The sequence below is a fragment of the Nannobrachium achirus genome (genome assembly GCF_963921795.1).
Source record: "Nannobrachium achirus genome assembly, chromosome: 22".
In the NCBI taxonomy this organism is placed as follows: domain Eukaryota; kingdom Metazoa; phylum Chordata; class Actinopteri; order Myctophiformes; family Myctophidae; genus Nannobrachium; species Nannobrachium achirus.
Window position 1 is genome coordinate 46928549 of NC_137829.1, and position 22315 is coordinate 46950863.

The 22315-nt window shown below is 42.6% G+C and overlaps 1 protein-coding gene across 1 annotated transcript in view; it reads left to right on the forward strand.

Moving 5' to 3' along the window:
* Positions 1 to 22315, forward strand: part of thsd7ba (thrombospondin, type I, domain containing 7Ba) — a gene marked incomplete at both ends in the record, with an annotated part of 450762 nt that overhangs the window by 285903 nt on the left and 142544 nt on the right. Inside the window, one exon of the mRNA XM_080752925.1 lies at positions 12998 to 13276. Within this exon, the coding sequence (XP_080609051.1) occupies positions 12998 to 13276 (279 nt within the window). The remainder of the gene's footprint in view (positions 1 to 12997; positions 13277 to 22315) is intronic.

The following is a 22315-nucleotide window of genomic DNA, read 5'->3' on the forward strand; positions in this document are numbered from 1 at the left end:
CGTGCACACATAGACATCAAAGGGGGCTCGAGCCCCTGCCCCTTTATTCATCTGTAAAAAGTGCCCTCTCCAGACCATGAATGCGGTTTTCACTGTGGTGAAAGAAATGCAAATACCCCACTTTCCATGCCATAACTGAAGGCAGCATTCAAGAGAATTGCCTTTTCCAAACTCTCCTGAACTTGAATGCATGCAGCATCTTATGTTGAAATCAAGAAATGTGTAGAAAGCATCGAAAATAGCCGACCTCCAAGCCCCTGCCTCTCTAACATTCTCTGCACGTCCCTGGCTATCACCGTGTGTTATTGTGTTTAGGTGTTGGTTAAAATAGCCTCAGGGTTTTTTATTGTCACCTGCACATTCAATACAGGCAACATACTGAAAGTAAAGTAATCAAGCAGCCTTGGGAACGAACGTTCCAAAGCCATGCCTACTGTGTAGATCTCCTGTTTCTGTTGCGTGAGGCAGCTTGCTGTACAAGCACACACTCTGGAGGTGGGGTCCTCCAACACGGCTGAGATGGAGAGCAACGTATCGTCACTGTCGGGCAGAAACCTCGTATCTCCAAGTTTCAACATAGTATGTTCTTTCCTAAATGAAAGCCCTATACTTCATCATACAAGAGTGTTGCACGAAGTAGTGAACATAGCCGATCTAATCGCAAGGCGCTGTGTGCTTGTAGATCGGCTGTTTTCACTACTTTATATTGTTTTTAAAATAATAATAAAATAGGAGCGGTTTTGGACATACAAGGTTTCCACCCAACAGCGACAACATATGCCACGCTCAAGCGCTCCCAGCTGAGATGGTCTGCCCTCTGCCGCATTGCCAGATGAACGCCTATAACCAAAAAGGCAGCTGTACGGCGAACTACCGTACACCATGGCCAGTGGAACTGCGGCGGCCAGCGCAAACACTGTATCGTCGTTGTCGGGCGGAAACCTTGTATCTCCAAGTTTCAAATGTGTACGTTCTTTCGCAAAGTGAAGCCCTGCTTCATCATACAAGTCTGTCGCACAAAACTAGTCGCACAAACAGCCGATCTACAAGCACACAACGCCTCGCACCGCAAGGCGTTGTGTGCTTGTAGATCGGCTGTTTTCACTAGTTTACATAATTTTTAAAATGATAAATGCAAAACAAACGGTTTTGGACGTACAAGGTTTTAGCTGTGGTCTGGAACCAGAGACCTTGGAGGGCGACAACGCCGTAAGCTTGACGATCTGCTGTTCTCAGCGTAGATATTTAAAGTAGGTCGAAAACAGAAAATACCGGTACACTAGTATAGAGCTCTGAGGGACTACGCTCAATAACAACAACAACAACAACAACAACAACGTATGGGGTTTATGTGAACATGTGGTTAAGCCTAATGTATACTTTTGGTTCACTGCACTGCGTCACTTATTTTTCTTTTTTTCCCCACTCGAAGAATGAATGTGATTTCATTTGAAGCAGGATTCCTCTCCCCTCTCTCGCCCACCGCTCCAGCGAGCTAGTGAGATGGGGGTCGTCTTATCAGCCGAGACCAAGCGAAGAGAAGGCGCTCTCTCCCTCACAATAAGCCTCGCGCTGGAGCTCCTCAAGCCTGAATAGTCTCTCTTTGTTACAGGCTATGAACTCCTTGAATGCAATTTCTGCAGCGAGCGAACGGCAAAGCGTTTATTGTCCGACGTGAGTGCGGCTCACGGGCACAATCTCTCTTCGCACGTTATTTTCCGGCGGCGTCATCGCCGGGTGCCAGGCGTTGTCACAAGATATCCGCGAAACGCCGAACAAACACAAAGCGGAATTGTTTCGATGTGATATGGGCGGTAATAACGCTGATGTCTAAACAAGAACGACAAGGATCAGTCGTTCATTCGTGTGCAAAATAGTTGAGTGCGTGAATGTGCGTGTGTGTGTGTGTGTGTGCGTGTGCGTGCGTGCGTGTGCGTGTGTGTGTGTGAGTGTGATCTCCCCAAGTATTATTTGAATTTGAGAAACAGACATGAAATGTGAAATTGATGTTTCATGGATTAAAAAAAAAACAGATTGGATTCCTACAATTAGGAAAAGATTCAGGTTAGGGTTAGGATTATTAGACCTTTAAGCTAGCCTTACACCTGATCACTTTGAAACGATTTTTGACAGATTTGGAAAGATTTTTTAAAAGACTACACTCCAGGGACGTGCTGGGCCCCTGATTCAGCACGGGGAAAAGAGTTGTAGAGGCCCTCATTGCGTGCTATAGAGAGAGATCTCTCTATGCAAAATGCAAAATGCATCATATGATGCATCATGCTGCATCATATGATGCAAAATGCATCGAGTCACCGAATGACGGGAGCGCGCCGCGACTCGTCTTGATTTTATTGCGACTGAGAAATCTTTTCAAAGTCATCAGATGTAAGAGGGCCTTTAGTGGGTTTTCAAAGTGGGTGACGCGAGATTTATTTATTTATTTGAACACTTAAACAAATATTTGGTATCATTTTAAACTTGAAGTACAGAGTTATTTTCAGTACGTTTTGACCAAAATGGTAACTATCTCATTGTTTTCCTCGCAACATAATCCCTAAAATATGCCATGAATATAAGGTACTGGGAGTGAAAATTATCAATGTCATGTAGGAAATGTTATAATATAATGTACTAGTGCCTCGGATGAAAAAGATATTTATAGGGGTGCCCTGAGCCAAAAAAGTTTGGGAACCCCTGGGTTAAGATATTGAAGTGGTCGAGTTGTCATCGGATCGTTAAAGTATTTCACACTGCACGAGTGTCTTTCTTGAAATCGTCTGTCATAATATCACAAGACGATTGATTGCCAAGAAAGTATCACACATTGCAAGACATTTCACAGGACTTATAGCAGAGTTGTAGCCGAGAGCTGACCAATGGGAGGGAGTGTTGTTGGAGTCTCTGCATTAGCAGCATGAAGCTCAGGGATTGGTTGAGAGGGATGTTGTACAGTGTTTTACCCGAATGCGTTCAATGAACGATTGAACAGGTGACATATGTTGCATGCCGAAAATAGCTGATCTGCAAGCTCACAATGTGTTACATCCACGAGACAACTGGGCAGTGGGCACCTAAATGTGTCCCAATTTGGCTGGGAGCCAGTCATTGGATTTGTATTCATTTTCATTTTTTCATTTCATTTGAAAGCTGGGGATCATAGCTACAAAATGATATATTGGTTGTGGAGATTGACCCAACAGTTTTGAAGATATGGCTTATAGAATGATGCCATGCTGAAATACTACTTTTGAGATATTCAAGTTCTAAATAAATTTCTAACCTGCAAATGACCTGACGATCTCTCACATTAATTAAAAAAAGTCTTATTTACATGCAGAGTTAAGCTCTGGCGTTTAAGTGAAATGTAGCCTGAAATTTATGAAATGCTTTAGTGGCTTTATCACATTTTAGTGAGAAAAAAAAAAAAAGGTATTTTCAGTCCCTGTCTAAAGCTGTACTTTCCGAGATGACTGGCTCTCAGTGAGATTGGGACACAAATATTGTGGGCACTTCAATGTTAAGTTGGATGAAATAATTGCTGTGTGTGGTTCTATGGTCTATGGGCTGTTTCAATAATTTTGACAAATAATAGCTTGCAGCACCGTCTAAAAATAAAATAAAAATAGAAAAAACATTTGAATAGCCAAAAGTATAAAAATATTATGGTTAAAAAAATAACTAAAAAGAACTAAGTTAGTTCATTTTGGGGAACCGTGAACTTTAGTTCTAAATGTAGAATTATGAACTATGAAATGAACTAGTTCATTTTAGAAGTTTTGAACTTGAACTGGAACTAGTTCATTTTGAAAGTGAACTTTCCCAACACTGTGTGCGGCACTATGGGCCCAGCTAGTGCACTGCTGCTGTGAGTGTGAAACACTCTCCGCTAAAGCCAGAGAATGAATTTGGAATGCTCAACTGAGGATTACGTCTCTGCCAGAGGTCAACCAGTCCATCCTCCTTTCCTTGGGTCCATGTGTGATTTGCGTTGTGCAAGTTTTCGTCTTCGCTTTCTTTGGAGCCAAGCTGTTATCATCTCAAATGTTTGTTATGGGTCTGATACACAACACACCACATGGACCCACGGAAAGAACTATCGGCTGGAACTGTTCGCTCACTGGTTGAAACTAATGCTTCTCGCCAGAGATGGGAAGTAACGAAGTACAAATACTTCGTTACTGTAACGAAGTACGTTTTTCAGTACTTTGTACTTTACTGAGTATTTATTTGTCTGGGTACTTTTTACTTTTATCCGTTACATTTTAACACAAGTATCTGTACTTTTACTCCGCTACATTTTCAAAACAGGCTCGTTACTTTGGTTTCATGCGCGTCAGAGAATGCACCGGAGCATTATCTGACGCGCATCTGATAGGCACACACCGTCTGCACGGACGCAGCGACGCACACACACAGGCACACACTCACAGCCACACACGCAGAGCTCCTCTGCTCAGCAGCAAGCAAGTTCCCAGAAGTTATTTTTTTCGCCAACAGACAACTCTGCTTTCCTCTTACCTGCAGCCTGCAGATCATCCTCATGTTCCCAAATAAATAATTCCTTATTGTAGTAAACAGCTTCCAATTCCAAACACAAGCCTTTGTGATCATGTGTAGTTTAATCCACGTTATCCACCCGTACCGATGTATTAAGAATTGACGTCTTTTCTCTTTTTGTCTTTCCAGGTGTAGCCTATTACAACTCGTTAACGTTAAGCCTCGTCCGAACGTTTTAAAGTGCACTGATTAATAGAGAGAAGTGTAACATTGTAAGTCCCTGTAGAGAGGTTAAAACGAATCAAAACAACTTGAAGCAGTGACATGGGGTATTGTTTTGCCTTGTATTTACTTGAAAGGCATCAGACTAATGACATAAGGTACGTTTCTCACCTTAAACATGAAATGCAGACATGCACGTACTGCTATGTGTTTGAATGGGGAAACCTTATTTATTTATTTTAGCTTTGTCAAAATAAAATCTTAAAATAAGATTTTGTTTGATAATAGGCCTATACGTTTTGTCATAATCATGCAGCTCTATTACAATGACACAGCTATAACAGCAATGTTTAAAAATGTTATAGATTACAGTAGTAGACCTATAATCTATAATTAATTTTTTATTCATATTATTTTTGTTATCACTTGGCCTTTTGGTGCATTGGCATCAATATTATATCCATATCATGATATTAGACTGGATAATTATCGTCTGTGATTTGGGATATTGTACTAAATATGCCATGTCTTATTTGTACACTAAAGTAGCCTGACTCAAATGTCTAGGACAGGTCTTAGAGTCTTAGACAGAAAATTGGTATGAGGAAAAAATCGACCCCCTCCCACGGGCTCTTGACTCGGACTCGAACCCCCTAGGACTAGGACTTGACTTGGACTCGCTTTAGGTCTCGACTACAATAGCGCATTCTCACAATGACATCATAAACATATTAACTAGTATTTTAAGATTACTTTTCTACTTCAAGTTTAATATCGTTCAAATTCTATTGGCTTTGCACAGAAACATACGGTAAAAATACTTTTACTTTTACTTTAAAAGTACTTTTCAAATCCTGTACTTTTTACTTTTTACTTGAGTAAAGTTTTTACTTGAGTACTTTTACTTTTACCAAAGTAGTTTTTTTCACAAGTACTTGTACTTTTACTTGAGTACAGAATGTGAATACTTTTCCCATCTCTGCTTCTCGCAGCCCACTCTTTGATAGAGACAAATATCTAACCTGCCAAAAATAGTCAGCGACAGCACAATCGGAACAAATATCTGGCAGTGTGTACTAGGGATGGGACGATAAGCGATATTATCGTTATCGTGATAAAAAAACACTCACGATAATCGTATCTCGGAGATTTAATTTATCGTGATTATCGTCCTCCGTCATGCACTGGGATCGATTCACCTTTTATTTGCTGAACTGCATATCCGGTACCACTTAAACCCTCTATTGGTAAAAGTTACTGGTAGCACTTTACAATAATGACCTGTTATAAATCATTTATAAACATTTATAAGCAGTTTGTAGATGAGTAATAAACATGAACAAACTACGTCTTATTGACATTTGTAAATGTTTACCTAAACATGTATAACTGTTTTAAACATCATTTACATGTTATTAGTAAGGTATTAGTAAGTAGTAAACTAATCATGAATAAGCCATTTATACACATTCATAAATGATTAATAAATCATTTGTAACTAGAAAATTATGCGTTATTTATATGCTATTTGTAGAAGTAACTAATCATTTACAAGCTATCTATATACCTTGTAAAACATTCCTAATATATCTATAAATCATTATTAGTTAGTTATGTTATCAAGAGCCCTAATGTAAAGTGAAGACTAAGTCGCAAGTTACTATGAAAACCTCCACCGGCTGTCTGTCAGTCCCTCTGTCAGTCTGTCCGTCACGTCACACTTTTGGTCCTACTCTAATCTCCCGCACCGTTGCCCCTATCCATGCCAAATTTGCACACACACTCCTTGGCTGTCTGTTAATGTGGCCTCTGAGTTTGTTCATGGTTAACATATGCTTTGTAAAACATTCCTTAAATATCTATAAATCATCAGTAGATGTTATCAAGAGCCCTAATGTAAAGTGAAGACTATTCATTATTTACCAGTAAGGCTCCCTAATAGGGAGATAAGCGACCGTCACATCGCATACACAAACTATAGAAGGCAGTCGTAGCCAATCAGGAGGGAATATGGGAAATGGGACAGATCCATGTTGATGACATGACTTCAGCTTTGCGTGATTTTAGGCCCAAATCTGTAGAAGCAGTGTCCAAAAATGTGTTTGAAAAAATCGGCCTGATGGTGATGCTAAATGGGGCAGATTCATGTTGATGACATGACTCTAGACATACTGTGTTCCGCTTTGTGTGATTTTAGGGCAAAATCTGTAGGAGCAGTGTCCAAAAATGTGTTTTGCAAGAATCGGCCTCATGGTGGCGCTAGAAGAGGGCCATGTAAGAAATGAGGGGTGGAGGTTGTGGTTTGGCAATCAACTGTCTGTTAATGTGGCCTCCATGTTTGTTCATATTTAACAGACATTCGTAAATAATGAATAGTCTTCACTTTACATTAGTGCTCTTGATAACATCTACTGGTGATTTATAGATATTTAAGGAATGTTTTACAAAGCATAGTTAACCATGAACAAACACGGAGGCCACATTAACAGACAGCCAAGGAGTGTGTGTGCAAAGTTTGGCATGGATATGGGCAACGGTGCTGGAAATAGATGTAGGGCCAAAAGTGTGACGTGACGTGATGTGACGTGACGTGACGGACATACTGACGGAGGGACTGACAGACAGCCGGTGGAGGTTTTCATAGTAACTTGCGACCTAGTCTTCACTTTACATTAGGGCTCTTGATAACATCTACTAATGAATTTTAGATATATTAGGAATGTTTTACAAGGTATATAGATAGCTTGTAAATGATTAGTTACTTATGTAAAAGTAGCATATAAATGATGCATAATTTTAGTTACAAATGATTTATTAATCATTTACGAAAGTATATAAATGGTTTATTCATGATTAGTTTACTACTTACTAATACCTTACTAATAACATGTAAATGATGATTAAAACCGTTATAAATGTTTAGGTAAACATTTGTTCACAGTTTGTTCATGTTTATTACTCATCTACAAACTGCTGTTTATAAATGATTTATAACAGGTCATTATTGTAAAGTGCTTCCAAGTTACTTTTAAAGTTACTTATCCCCCGTGGGATAATAAAGGTATCTATCTATCTATCTACTTGATACAGTCCTTTTTTCACTCTCTATCAAACCTCTTTGCCGACAATATTGCAAAGACCGTTTGTTTATTTTTGGACCACAATGCTTATATGAGACGATTTTAAGATGACTCAATATTATTCTCCATAGAGAAATTACTTCCGTGGAATCAGGGGATGAGTGTCATGACTTTGTTGCTCTATTCTGAGAATGCCATTATGGGCAAACATGTTCAAATGATTTCCTCTTTTTGCCCCCAAACAAATAGCTAAAACGGTTGATCTATAAGCTCTCACCGTGTCTCTTGGCGACGCATTGAGAGCTTGTAGATCTACTGTTTTAGATATTTTACTAAAAGTTTGGCTTAAGTGCCAACTTATTTTTTTGCCATCCCATATTTCTTTCTGAAATTACGCCTCTGGGTTTAGGGGTTGGGGTTATTCCTGATTTATTCTTATAGTTGCTCCCCTGTATCGTGCACAGAAAATAGCAGCTCAACAAGCTCGAGCTTGTAGATCTGCTATTTGTGGCTTCAGGATTAGGGTTAAAAATGGCAAACAATTGTAAAAATGGCATTCATAAAATCGCCGCCCTAAAAAAGTATACGCGTGTGTGCGCGCGCTGTGCGTGCATGTGCGCCGTCGTGAGTGCATGCATGCAAGTTCTAATTCGGGGAGACCGCGGGAGTGACAGTTAAATGCCTGCAAGGTCGGAACATCGCGTTTTCTTCAGATCGTTGCCGTATTCAGCCGCTATAAGCTAATAATGCTCATCGGATGAAACGGACGGGACTAATTATAAGCACACAGAGAGAAGTGAGGTCTGTTGAGAGGCTGGCAATAACAGGGCGCTCTGATAGCGACACTCTTTAGTGTGAAATGCGTTCATTTGGCTCCTCATTAGGGCCCAGATAAGGAGTCTGTTCTGCTGTACGCAGAAGCAGCAGCAGCAGGGGCGACACAAGGGGGGGGGGAAGTGGGACTGAGTTACTAGGGACCAAGGTGAAGGGGCCTTCATTATTTTATACTTTAGCTATTGAAAAATAGCAGATATACAAGCTCACAGCGGGGCACCGAGTGCCGCGCTGCGAGCTTGTAGATCTGCTATTTTTGAATATAGTCGTGAAAATGTGTGCAAATCTTTGAATATATGTATTTTTTAAGCGACCATTTGTAACTCAAATTTTGCTTCTGGGCGTCCCTGGAACTAAATATTTTTGGTCCGCGGCCAAATATACATATCATTTTGGGGGTCCTTCAACTGAAAAAGTTTGAACACCACTGACATAGAAACATATGTGAGCAGTACATGTTAGCTTAATTGTACATCTGCTATTTTTCAATAGTTAAAGCACAAAGTAACGCGTACTAATGCGTTCCCAGTCTGAATGGGTTGAACCCCCTATGAAGAACATTCATGGGGGGGGCCCGCAGTGAATCCTTACCCAGGGCCCAGGATTTGGTGCGACGCCCCTGAGCAGCAGCGTGTGCTGGATGTTTGGCTAGGTGACCATTTCTCCTCCGCTGTCATATGCTTGAAATAAAGGCTCAGACAATGTGGCCCTGGCTCCTCGATAGTAATGGAAAATACGCTGTGCCGGCAAGAAATCATGACTGAAAAAAAGGGGGGGGGGGGGGGAGAAAAAAACGAAATGGAGAAAATGGAACAGAGGAGAAAGAAAAGGTCAACGGAAAAGAGTTGGAGAGAGAGAGAAAAGAGCTTATGCGAGTTAGGCAGGCAGAATCTCTCTGTAGCAATTTTTCCACTCCTCCTGTCTTCATGATGACTTGTCATGTCTCCCCTCCCCAAAAAATGAGAGCCTTGAAAAATGGTGCCTTTGTCTACACGTTCGGAATAGGCCTACACATTCACCAAATATTCGAATATTCGATTTTTTTAATATCAAAGTCACTATTCGACGTTGTTCACCGAAGTCGAATATTCTTTTTTTTCTTCTTTTTTTTTCTCTTTAAAAATATATAAAGCTTGGCTTTGTTAATGCTCTATACCAGGTGTTCTCAAACCTTTTTAGGCCGTGACCCCCAAAATAAAAATATTTGAACTGGGGACCCCCACCCTGACAAGCACTTGTAATTGTAGGTATTACATTTAATGTGACTCGGTTCCGCAGATAAACATTGTGAAAATATTATTATATTAATTACTTAATATTTGCCAGTTTGGCCAGTCCTATTCTAATACTTTGAGGTCGAAAAATTGAATACTAAAAATCACTATTCGTGAATGCCCTAGCATACACATACAATTCTCATTCAATTAAACAAAAAATAATCCGCCCAAACTCGGGTTACGCAGTAAGTGACGTGACCCAGAAAAACTATTATTTCAACTCAAACCTTTAGAGCCTCCACACGCCTCCGTTTCCTTCAAGGATATATATTTTTTACTATTTTTGTAATACAGATAACACCAGCGGGTCCCCTGAGGACACAATCTTCAGTGCTCTCATAATCATACGCTCCATATCTGTCTCTATGCACGTCCACGCAGCAACAGGCACGGAGAGACGCTTTTTGAAAGACAAAGTGAGGATCAGCCCAACGCAGGGGAATAAATAGTGTTACTTCCCTTCTTTGACAGGGAGCCAGTTTAGTCTTCACTTTAATCTTTAGTTGTTGATTTTTCCCAACGTGGCTCTCTGCATCTACAAGAGACCACCAATCTTGTTATATAAATACTAGTCTGTGTGTGTGTGTCTCTGTCCAGAGCTAATCTCACAATCACAAACAGTGTTGGATGTAACGGCGTTATAACTAGGGATGTCCCGATACCACTTCTTTGCTGACCGAGTACAAGTACGAGTACTTAATTTGAGTACTCGCCGATACCGAATTACCGATACAGAGTACAATAGACCGTTTGTCAGCCTTCTGATTGGTCCCTGAGACTCCCTGACTGGCCAACCAGAAAAAAACATTCACTTTTTGCTATCGGGGGTGGAGTTTGTGCAGTGGAGAATGTTGCTTCAGCCTTTCAAAAACTGTCCGCAGTGCGCGACACGGAGATCGGCCGGTACGGTGATAGCGACGGCAAGCGTCAAGCGATCTCGCTCATCATAACGAATAAGCTTCAACAAACTAGTTCACATGTACCTTATCAATGGTCTAAGAGTCACGATTGGGTACATATAATTTAAATGGGCAGAATTACGAAAAGCCAGCCTATTATGTGAGGAGAAACATTCTCTCTGTCCTCTTCCTAGTACCCAAGATGCAATGCGCTTCTCTTTCTATCTCTGATCCAGAGGATTAAACTAATTAAAACATTTATTTTTCGGGGGAAAACTACTGTTTTGCTATGTAATTACTGTACCTTTTTCTTCCCTTTTTATTAATATCACGTAGATGTGTTTTTTGTGGTACTTTATATAGCTGTAATGAGGCTATGAAGGGAAAAAAAATCGCATCCACTACCACTATAAAAGAATCTGCAAAGAGGATTCTGTCCCACTGGGATTAAACAAATTAAAACATATATTTTCGGGTAAATCCCCTGTTTTGCAATGTAACTACTGTACCTTTGTCTTCCCTTTTTATTAATATCACCTAGGTGTTTTTCCTTTGGTACTTTATATAGCTGTAATGAGGCTATGAAGGGGAAAAAAATCCCATCCACTTCCACTATAAAAACAATCTGCCCAGGGTTAATGTCCCATCATAGTAACAGGGCAGAATGGGGCGGGATTTGCAAAAGGGTTTATTAACAATACAACATTAATAATACATATTGACTGTGTCAATTCTTGTTTTCACTAGAAACGTTGTTTCCACATTGTAACCAGTGGCAGAGACATGCATCTGTATGTATCATTGTTGTTGTTAGCCCTTAGCACTCATTAGTGCTATGCTCTGTAGCAGCAACGTAATGATAAACAGCACTCAACTAACTGCTATATCTTTGTCAATCAAAATCGCGGAGCTCTGCTCCTGCTTTAACGAGGCACGCTGGCACAACGAGCAGCAGCTGTGAGTGAGTGAGTGAGTGAGGGAGGGGGAGAGAGCTGCGCACACCAGAGAGCCAGCTGTATTGGAACACACCGTGGTATTGGGCGCTGCCGTGAGTAATATCGGACGAGTACGAGTACAGCAAAAACGGGGCGAGTACCGATACCACAAGTACCGATATCGCATCCCTAGTTATAACTAACGGCGTTACGTAACGGCGCTAGGTTTGGGGATAACGGATTAACTTAACGAGTTACTTTTGCAATTTAGTAGGATGGTTACCAGTTACATTTTCCAAAAATAACGGTGTCATTTAGTTACATTTAAGACTAATAATTCCCTGTTCTTTCTGTTGCCACAAAGGAGAAATAATCCATCTGACACATTTGCGCTGTTTCCTGAATGAATGAGCTCTTCTCTGTCAGAGGAGCCTAGCTGAGGAGGCATGCGTGGCCCGCATATTTACACGGAAAAGGGTGACCGACCAGAAATGTGTTGCAGTCTGTGGTGGTTGCGTATTCACTCTACAGTTTACGACAGGTTACGAACTTTGGTGTAACACCGGGTTGCACGGTCATCTAGTGGCGACATAAGGAGAACTTATTTGGGAGTCTGTTTACATTACGCGTCTTTAAACATTAATTTACAGCAGGGGTTTTCAAAGTGGGTGACGGGGCACCCTGGGGTGCCGCGACAGCAGTTCAGGGGTGCCACGAGATAACTTGATAATATTTGGAATTTATTAGGACACAAATATTTAGTATCATCTTAAAATTGAAGTACAAAGTTATTTTCAGTCAGTTCTAACCAAAATGGCTATTATCTCAATGTTTCCTCCCAACATAATCACTAAAATATCATCACTGTCGGGCAGAAACCTTGTATCTTTAAATGTGTACGTCTTTTGGTAAAGACTGTCGCACAAAACTAGTGAAAACAGCCGATCTACAAGCACACAACGCCTCGCATCGCGAGGCATTGTGTGCTTGTAGATCAGCTGTTTTCACTAGTTTAGTACATTTTATAGATGATTAATACAAAACGAACGGTTTTGGACATACAAGGTTTCCACCCGACAACGACGATATGCAATAAATATAAGGTGCTGGGAGTGAAAATTATAATGTAGGGGTGCCTCAGATTAAAAAAATATTCATGGGGTGCCCTGAGACAAAGAAAGTTTGGGAACCCCTGATTTACAGAGTCGAAAACGGTGAAATATTTGGTCTGGCCTCTTCTCCTTTCTCAGGCCGCAGCAAGAAGAAGGAGCGCTGCCTGAACGAGGAGCTGCATCCGCTGGTGGAGACGGAGGCCTGTCCCTGCCCGGACCAGTTCCTGTCCCAGCCGTACGGAAACTGGTCGTCCTGCGTCCTGCCGGAGCCCCCGGCCCCGCGGGGCCCCCTGCAGGGCTGGAGGGGCCAGCGGGAGGAGGAGGTGAAGGAGTGTGGCCAGGGCCTGCGCTACAGGGCCGTGGCCTGCGCGGACCGGCAGGGCCACCTGGTCAGCCCCGCTCTCTGTAGCGACTCAGGTACTTGTACTGTATATGCTTCATTTCCAGGCGTCGTCACTGTGTACGTATAGAAATGTGTCTGTGGATTATAATTATTTTGTTTGTATTAACCACTTAAACCCTTTATTAGCGTGGTAGTCCAACAGGGCAACCAGACTATAGTACTGGTTCTAGCTGACCAACACCGATATCATCAACATCACCCGGATCTCCATACAGTATATGGCTATTGCTGACTCATTCTAGTCTTGAGTAACACGGACAGTCTATGCTGGCAGTCAGATGGGCGGCGATAGACAACCCGGCAAATCTCACCGGGAGTCTCCGGCCAATAGCATGTGTTCTCCTCCCCCCACCCCCCTCTGCTCAGCGCAGAGAACGCTGCTGCGTCATGACGTCAACAAATTCGGTGCGACACCTCCACTCTGATTGACCCAAACAATTATGAGATGCTTCCCGATTTTCCTTTTACCAAACACAAACAGAAGCACATATAACATCAATAAACAGGCACGTAGATTGGCTATTTTTTGCCTAATGTTCCGAACTGAATAGGACAGATTCAAGTTAAAAAACTAATTATATTAGTCTATAGTGGTTTATTCCAAAAAAAAGTCTAGCTGAATGCAAAGTGCAAAGGCATGGTGTGATGACAGACTGTAGGCAATACGATGCAAGTTCAGGCAAAGCAGTGTTTATTTGAAATCCAGGCAGAGCCACAGGTACAGTACAAAAACTTCAAGCAAAAAAAACTGTCGTCAAGGAAGAATACATTTCGGCAACAGAAGTCAGAGTAGTCCAGTAAAAATAAAGCTGAGGTTGGAAAAAATTGTGTTATTTAGTTTTTCAACTGATTCTGACAGGAAATTAGGTCTACTAGCCAGGATAAAAAATCTACCCTGATCTGCTCACTGCTAGTACCCTAAATCCAAGATGGCTGCCATTGCGAGCATTTAATTCTAAAACGTGGCATATCTTCCAAACTAATAGAGCTATGAATATAAACAAAGTGTCTAATCCTATGTTTTTTGGGCCAGGGAATTGATTAATAGCATTTTAATAAGACTGAGATTTAGTTTTTGTATCTTAACTTAAATGTTAATGCCATTTACAGGTGAAATCACAACATTAAATGCAATAAGAAAAAGAATAAAAAACATCAAGAAATTAAAGGCACAATGAAAGGCACAGATGTTTTTTTAAAGCTTGACTGTGACCTCCCTGATTGCATGACACAACTTAAATCAGCTAGAAAACTCAAAATGCCTATAATCTACTCAAACGTCATTTATCCACATCGTCATCCAGAGACTCTGCTTCCTCTTCACTGCATCAGACAGTCTACTCGATAAGCTCTTCGCTGTTCACTGCAACATTGGCGCAGGTGATTCCCTTCCACTGACCACAAGCCAGGGTGCACAGCAGTCCATTCTTGCGACAGGAACAGGTGTTTTTGTCGCACTTGCCGTGGCAGTTGCATTTAACAAGCTTCAGCAACTATGCTGGAGCAGCATCCCTCTGCATCCTCACTGGCTTGAGGTACTCCACATGTTGTCCTTTGTGGAGCAACCATCCCCACTCGGTTGGATCAAGAATATTGCCTAGCCAGGTCTGTACCTGGTGGTACACTCTGTAACTATGGTACTTGGCTGCATCACAAGTGGGTGGGAGAGATTCAGGAGGCAGATAGACAAACCTGGATGCCACCTTGCTACTGAACCTGGCTGCTCTTTCAAAGTCAAGGCTATTTCCAGGCTTACAGTTGCACAGGACCTCTGCCATGCTTGGCCATGCTTGTTGACATCATCGTGGCTTTGATTTGGCTTCATGAATACACTGGCAGGGTCCTTGAGCTGATGGCATTTGCTCATTGCCATGACCTTCCCTATGCTGTGTGGCCTTGATGTCGTATCACACCCTGTGATGGCATGTAGGAAGAGCAACGATGCCGTAAGGCCAGGGGCTAGATGTTCTTGTAGGATCCGGATGTTGAGAATATTGCTGGCTGTCTGTAAGAAAATTACATGTCTGGGACTGAGATGGTGCAGCAGTAGGACCAGCAGGTCGGTGTCATCCCCAACCACTGCCACTGACCTCCTCTTGGCCATGGTACATGCTGTTGACACAATGTCATAGTCAGCATCAGCAGAACTGTGGTAGAGTTCAACTCCAGCTTTCTCCAGCTCACTGCCAATGAAGTACAGGAACCTTTGCTTATTCCTGGGGTTTGCGAGGAATTCCTTCTTCTTCATGGTCAGCTGCATTTCTGGCTTGAAGTCAACTTCTGCTCCAATGTTGTTTGACCTGGAACGTCTCTGGTGTGCTTCATCCTTGGTTGAGGGACCACTTCCATAACCATCAAATATGACAACTGCATGTCTGTAGTGGTGATGTACATACTGCACATACAAACTGCATAGATTGGCATATGTTGTCTGTTTGGGCCATGGCAGCCGTTGCAAGAGTGCACCACCATCAAGGACGTACACAACATCATCTGGACATTGATTACTACACAGGATGGCACCTTTTTCACCAGGCCTGTCTGGAGACTGGCCGTGTCTGGCAGACGCATCAGGAGATTGTTGTCAAACAGAGCTGTGGGGTAAGCTGACAACTCGTATGTGAACAAGGTTATTGTGTCAACAGTCCCTGTTCCTGCCACAACAAGGCGCTGGAACAACTGTTTCGGGTCGATCTCCAGGCGTTCCCCTTCAATGGCAATGTAAGTTGAGGCAGCAAGTGTGGTGACTTGATCTTTCTTGCGGAACGTGTGCTCTGCTACCGATTTGCCATTCATAGATTTCAGTATGGCATGACCAACTGACTCTGCTCTTTCTACATTCACAGACTTGTCAGCTATGACTCCAGATGACAGGCTATGTAGTCCTTCGAATCCCGGGAGAAGGGTTTTCGTTCAGAGAAGTAGTTCAGGATGATCTGCACATCCTTGGCATCTCTGGTCATCCTAGCAGCTGCCCTGTCCTTGTGGACCACTGCTTCCTTGATGTCTTGAAGGCCGGTCACTTCTCTCATGGCCCTGTTGACTTCTCCACATGCTGGGGTGGACATCAACCATATCAGACTTGTTGACTGTTCAAATCCCCGTCCTCTTGTCAGACCACCAACAGCCTTAATGTTCCTCATGAGAACTTGTTCAATATACAGGTCACTGTATATAGGCCTACCTGCCCAGTAGTTCTCGCTTCTTCTCAGGACAAAGAGGCCATCAACAAACTTGCTGTATACATGTGGATGAGTATCCTGAAGCTTCTCCATCTTGTTCAAGTACAAGACAACGGACTTTGTGTAGTTGTTATGTCCTGAAGCAGCCAGAAAAGGCAACATCTCAGGTGTAGGGGATGTTGCAGGTGTAGGGAATTCACCTAAGCAGGCCTTGGCTGGGGTTGCCATGGTGATCAATTGGCTCAGTACTAGGCTACTGCCAGCAATATTGAACAGAACTGGGACTAGCTGTAGATTATACAAATAAGACTGAATGAACTAGAAAATAATTACCGAATATTGTTTGCACATAAATTATAGTCCGATTGCAATTATCTACAAATAGGTAACACATGGACACATAATACCATAATAAATGAACTCCTTGACCTGAAAAACATAGGATTAGACACTTTATTTTCATTTATAGTCCTAATAGTTTGGAAGATATGCATATTTTTGGCATTTGGTACCTGCGGTGGCAGCCATCTTGGATTAAGGCATATTTGGGGTACTAGCAGTGAGCAGATCATGGTAGATTTTTTATCCTGGCTAGTAGACCTAATTTCCTGTCGGAATCAGTTGAGAAACGAAATAACACAATTTTTTCCAACCTGAGTGGATTGTTTTCCTAGAATTACTAGACTAGAGTGCAGGAAAACAAACAGTGACAGAAGCGTGAGGGGAGGATGCGCGATGATCACACAAACGGCGCGAAAACAATACTGCCTGGGGCGAAACGCAACCGAGGAAAACATAAAACAGTGGAAGAGATACAGTAGAACAGTGATGGGATAATTACAAGGAAGGGCCAATAAAAGGACGGGACAGGTGAGATGAATGTGGAGGATGGGTGGCCTTCGTCCTACTCCTCCCTCCCAACACTCCCCGCTGACAGCTAGGTGCCGCCCCAGGACTGTAGGAGCAATGTGCGGTGACAAATATCCCCGTCCACGCCCCGGCTTCCTTCCGCCTGAACACGGGCCAATTGTGTTCGCATAGAGACGCTCTGTGGCTTTGAACCGCTAGAGAGCAGTGGTTCTCAACCTGTGGGTCGGGGCCCCCAGGGGTTCCCCAAATTATTTTGGGGGGTCCCCAGATGATTAACCTAATGTGCAACATTGTTTTCTCACTCAACAGTAAAGAAACAAACAAAGTTTAAGTGTATAGAGGAGGGTTTCTGCACATTTCTAAAGTGACAATTTAAGGTCTTTTTATTACCTCTAATATTACAAATTAAACATTGGCCAAATTGTCATATATTAGAGGCAGAAATTGTGAAAATAGCTGATCTACATGCTCGCAACAGGTTCGGACCCTAACCCGAACCCGAGGCGTTGTGAGTATGTAGATCAGCTATTTTCACAATAGAGCCGTGTTATACAAAATGTAATTCCTCAACTCTTAATGCTCGTCAGGGTGGGGAGGTCCCCAGTTAAAATATGATTATTTTGGGGGTCGCCGCCTGAAAAGGTTGAGAACCACTGCACTAGAGGTGCTGGGCAGGTACTTTACCACTGCGCAACCCGGGAACACAAATAGGAATTAATGATTGCTTTTAGTCACAATTTAAGATTGTGTCTAATAAACAATGTTGTCCATGCAATGCTCACATTATGGACCATACGTCGTCTTCCCAGTGAATGTCTTCTGGCATTGTTTTGAGCAAAGTGATTGGTGATAGGCTATCTGTGACAGTAGTGGCGTTTCCCCCTGCTAGAAAAACCAGCACAAGACCAGCAGTAAGACCAGCACCAGCACATGTTGTGTTTTGGTGCTGGTCTGTGCTGGTGCTGGTTTGTGCTGGTCCCACCATCTAAACCAGCATGAACCAGCACAGACCAGCACCAGCACAAACCAGCGCTTACTGCTGGTCTGTGCTGGTGCTGGTCTATGCTGGTCTGTGCTGGTGTGGTCAGGGACCCCCGGGGGACCCCCCTGAGAAGTGGACCAGGTCTTTGCTGGTTTAATTTGCTCTTTGCTCTGGTGCTTGAATCCTGTTCTGAATTTGACCATATTAGATTGTGACATTATTTTTGACATTGTGGGTGTGAGTGGGATTCGAACTTACTACCTCTGGCACTTCAGTCCTGCACTTATCCTCGGCGCCACTGGAACCTGTTAGTTAAAATGGGTGTTTGTCCCTATTTGTATATGACCAGCTTAGACCAGCACAGACCAGCACCAGCACAGACCAGCAGTAAAACACAACATGTGCTGGTTTGTGCTGGTGCTGGTCTGTGCTGGTTTATGCTGGTTCATGCTGGTCTGTGCTGGACCAGCACCAGCACCAGCACAGACCAGCAGTAAAACACAACATGTGCTGGTTTGTGCTGGTGCTGGTCTGTGCTGGTCTATGCTGGTTCATGCTGGTCTGTGCTGGACCAGCACCAGCACCAGCACAGACCAGCAGTAAAACACAACATGTGCTGGTTTGTGCTGGTGCTGGTCTGTGCTGGTCTATGCTGGTTCATGCTGGTCTGTGCTGGACCAGCACCAGCACCAGCACAGACCAGCAGTAAAACACAACATGTGCTGGTTTGTGCTGGTGCTGGTCTGTGCTGGTCTATGCTGGTTCATGCTGGTCTGTGCTGGACCAGCACCAGCACCAGCACAGACCAGCAGTAAAACACAACATGTGCTGGTTTGTGCTGGTGCTGGTCTGTGCTGGTCTATGCTGGTTCATGCTGGTCTGTGCTGGACCAGCACCAGCACCAGCACAGACCAGCAGTAAAACACAACATGTGCTGGTTTGTGCTGGTGCTGGTCTGTGCTGGTCTATGCTGGTTCATGCTGGTCTGTGCTGGTGCTGGTGCTGGTCTATGCTGGACCAGCACCAGCACCAGCACAGACCAGCAGTAAAACACAACATGTGCTGGTTTGTGCTGGTGCTGGTCTGTACTGGTCTGTGCTGGTCTATGCTGGTTTATGCTGGTTCATGCTGGTCTGTGCTGGTGCTGGTGCTGGTCTGTGCTGGTGGACCAGCATGGGACCAGCACAGACCAGCATAGACCAGCACCAGCACCAGCACAGACCAGCATGAACCAGCATAAACCAGCATAGACCAGCACAGACCAGCATGAAAATTGTGCTGGTCTGTGCTGGTTTTTCTAGCAGGGCCATAAAGCCTCTTAACTCATTTTGTGCTCCAGACATGAACGGGTTAAAATGTACAGGCTGCCGCTCGCAGGCTCCGTCCGCGGCCAGTCTCTTATTTTGAAGGCCAGAAGTCGATTGCGCAAACATTTCCTTTTTGACGTCATGACGTCATTCACCGGAAGTGATCATCGTCCCATGCGGTTGCAGTAATGGAGGATCGTTGCCTTTCAGCTTGTGCTAGCTATTATAGCGAGAATCCAATGCCATCCTTGGCTTCAAAAGTGTTTTTTGCAGAAAATGGACATAAAAGATGAGATAGACCGTCGGCTTCCATGTTAAGGAATCACTATTGTGTGCACGTGGATCCGCGATGATGATGAATCGGCGAGTCCATCCGTGCCAGGACTTTCCAGCAGACCGTACGGTAAGCTTGCCAGCTTTACTGTATATACAGTATATTACGCGAGTATACTCGGGATCGGCACTCTAAATACTCGAGTATTTTTCACGAGTATTCTCGGGATCGGCTACAAATGGGTTAATGCGCATTAAGGCTTTTGCGCTTAAATCTTTTTATGGAAACACTTCAAAAAGAAAGAAACTTTCATTATCCGCAAAAACTTTCATGCGTTTGGAGGAGGTGGATTTTGAGGCTTTATCGGAAAAACGTAATGTGCATTAGTGCAGTGGAAACACGAAGCGAATACGTTTTGAATGAAAATGCATTGAACTTGCATGATATCGATTTGGCTGAAGGGAGCTACCAACGTGTTAGCGCCGTGTTCCCTACTACTGTACCTTGCATTGGATTTTACGGCTTTGTTGTGTGCAAGCCTCGTCCGTCACTTCATCCAAGTAAATCCTGGCTAACCCTTCATCATCACACCGTGTTGCGTGCCAAAAGTGGCCGATCTACAAGCTCACAGCAGCTCGCAACCGCGACGCTGCGGGATGAGTGTGCAGCGAGTCACAGCAGTGCTCACGTCTCGGATTCGGTCTGAAAAAATCAGCCCCATCCCAGCTCTGTGCACTGTGTGCAAGCCCGCGGGAAGTATTTACAACAGGTCGGTCAGACGGACCCAGGCAGGATCTCCCAAGAATCGCATTTCATCAGTTTAATGGAAACAGGCTAAATACGCTTTGTCTTAATGCGCATTTCTGATAATTCGCTTCCTATATTGGAATACGTTTATGGAAACATGACTTGTGATGTGCTGTATGCAGTCTCCTACTCCTCAGACTCCTCCCAAGGTCAGATATATACAGTAGCTAGTGGCCAGACCCATCTGTGCTTTAAACGAAATCAATGTTAAATCGATTCTCCATTGCATGAATGAATGAAAGACACATCCTAAGAGGCACTGGCAGTAGAGAGATTCATTCAATGATAGTTTTGATTCATTTTTTGTTGCCAGTTAAACTTCTGGATCACCTGAAGGACATTGAGATACTTTGTGTTAATGACAGATAAAGGGAATTGCAAATAATCTTGACAGGAGGTTATGAATGTGTGGGTGACGACCGCTGCCAAATTTGTTGCGGAGAGAAAAGATTTGGTCTTTTACATTCTGCTTAAGGTGAAAGAAACACGATTGCTCAAATTATTTAATAATGCATTTTGTCCAAGGTTAGATTGTTATTGAAAATAACAGGGCAAAATATCTTGGCCGCATTCGCATTCAGCTACAAGAGTTTTGTGTCCAAAACTGTTAGGTTTAGGGTACCCTAACACTAAACCATCCACATCAAAATAGAAGCACATATTGAGGGTACGAATGAGATGACCCAATAGCAGCATAATACAATATAAATACTAAATAGATCATTTACAATTTACAATTTAGTATATATATATATATATATATATATATATATATATATATATATATATATATATATATATATATACACATTTTTTTTTCTTCTTTTTTTTTTAGCAAATGTTTTTAATCCAGAGCTTACAATAAGCAAGGACAGCACAAGGATCAAATGCAAATAATAATCTAAAACAGGTGCCTTCAACAGGGGGTCCGGGACCCCTAGGGCGTCCTCAGAGTTACTACAGGGGGTCCTCCAAATCTTTGAGTGATAGAAACTTTTTTTTAACCCTAGCGTCCATATTCTGAGAACTTTAGCCAAAAATAGCAGATCTACAAGCTCACAACACCTCGCAGCGTGAGGCGTTGTGAGCTTGTAGATCTGCTATTTTCAGCAAAGTGCTTTGGTGTAGAGGGAAAAGGGAGCTGACTAAGTATAGTGAAAGGTCAAGTTTATTAAGTTTTGACGGTTCAAGTGGTTAAATATCTGACAACACAAATTGACATGAATCCAAAATAGACTGTTGATTGTGCTGTCAAACAATGAAATTCAGTGATTTAAAATCAATATAGTAACTATTTAGCAAATAAATTAAATCTGTTTGAAACGTATCAATAGTGCAAGTTTTTAAGGGAAAATTGTATTATTATGGATATAAATGGACATTATATTTCAACACATGTGGACAAACCCGCACACCTTGACATGAACACAGAGATTACACACATTAATCGATAGACCAAGAGTATGGAAAAGTAATTAAACATCTCTTTTTCATTTTCCTTCTTAAAATTGCTAAATACAAGGTACAAATACTTAGTTTCCATACAATCAATTATTTGCATTGCAAAACAATTCGATACCGATTATCTGCCTTGTAAAACGATACCGATACGATACAAACCCAAAACGGTA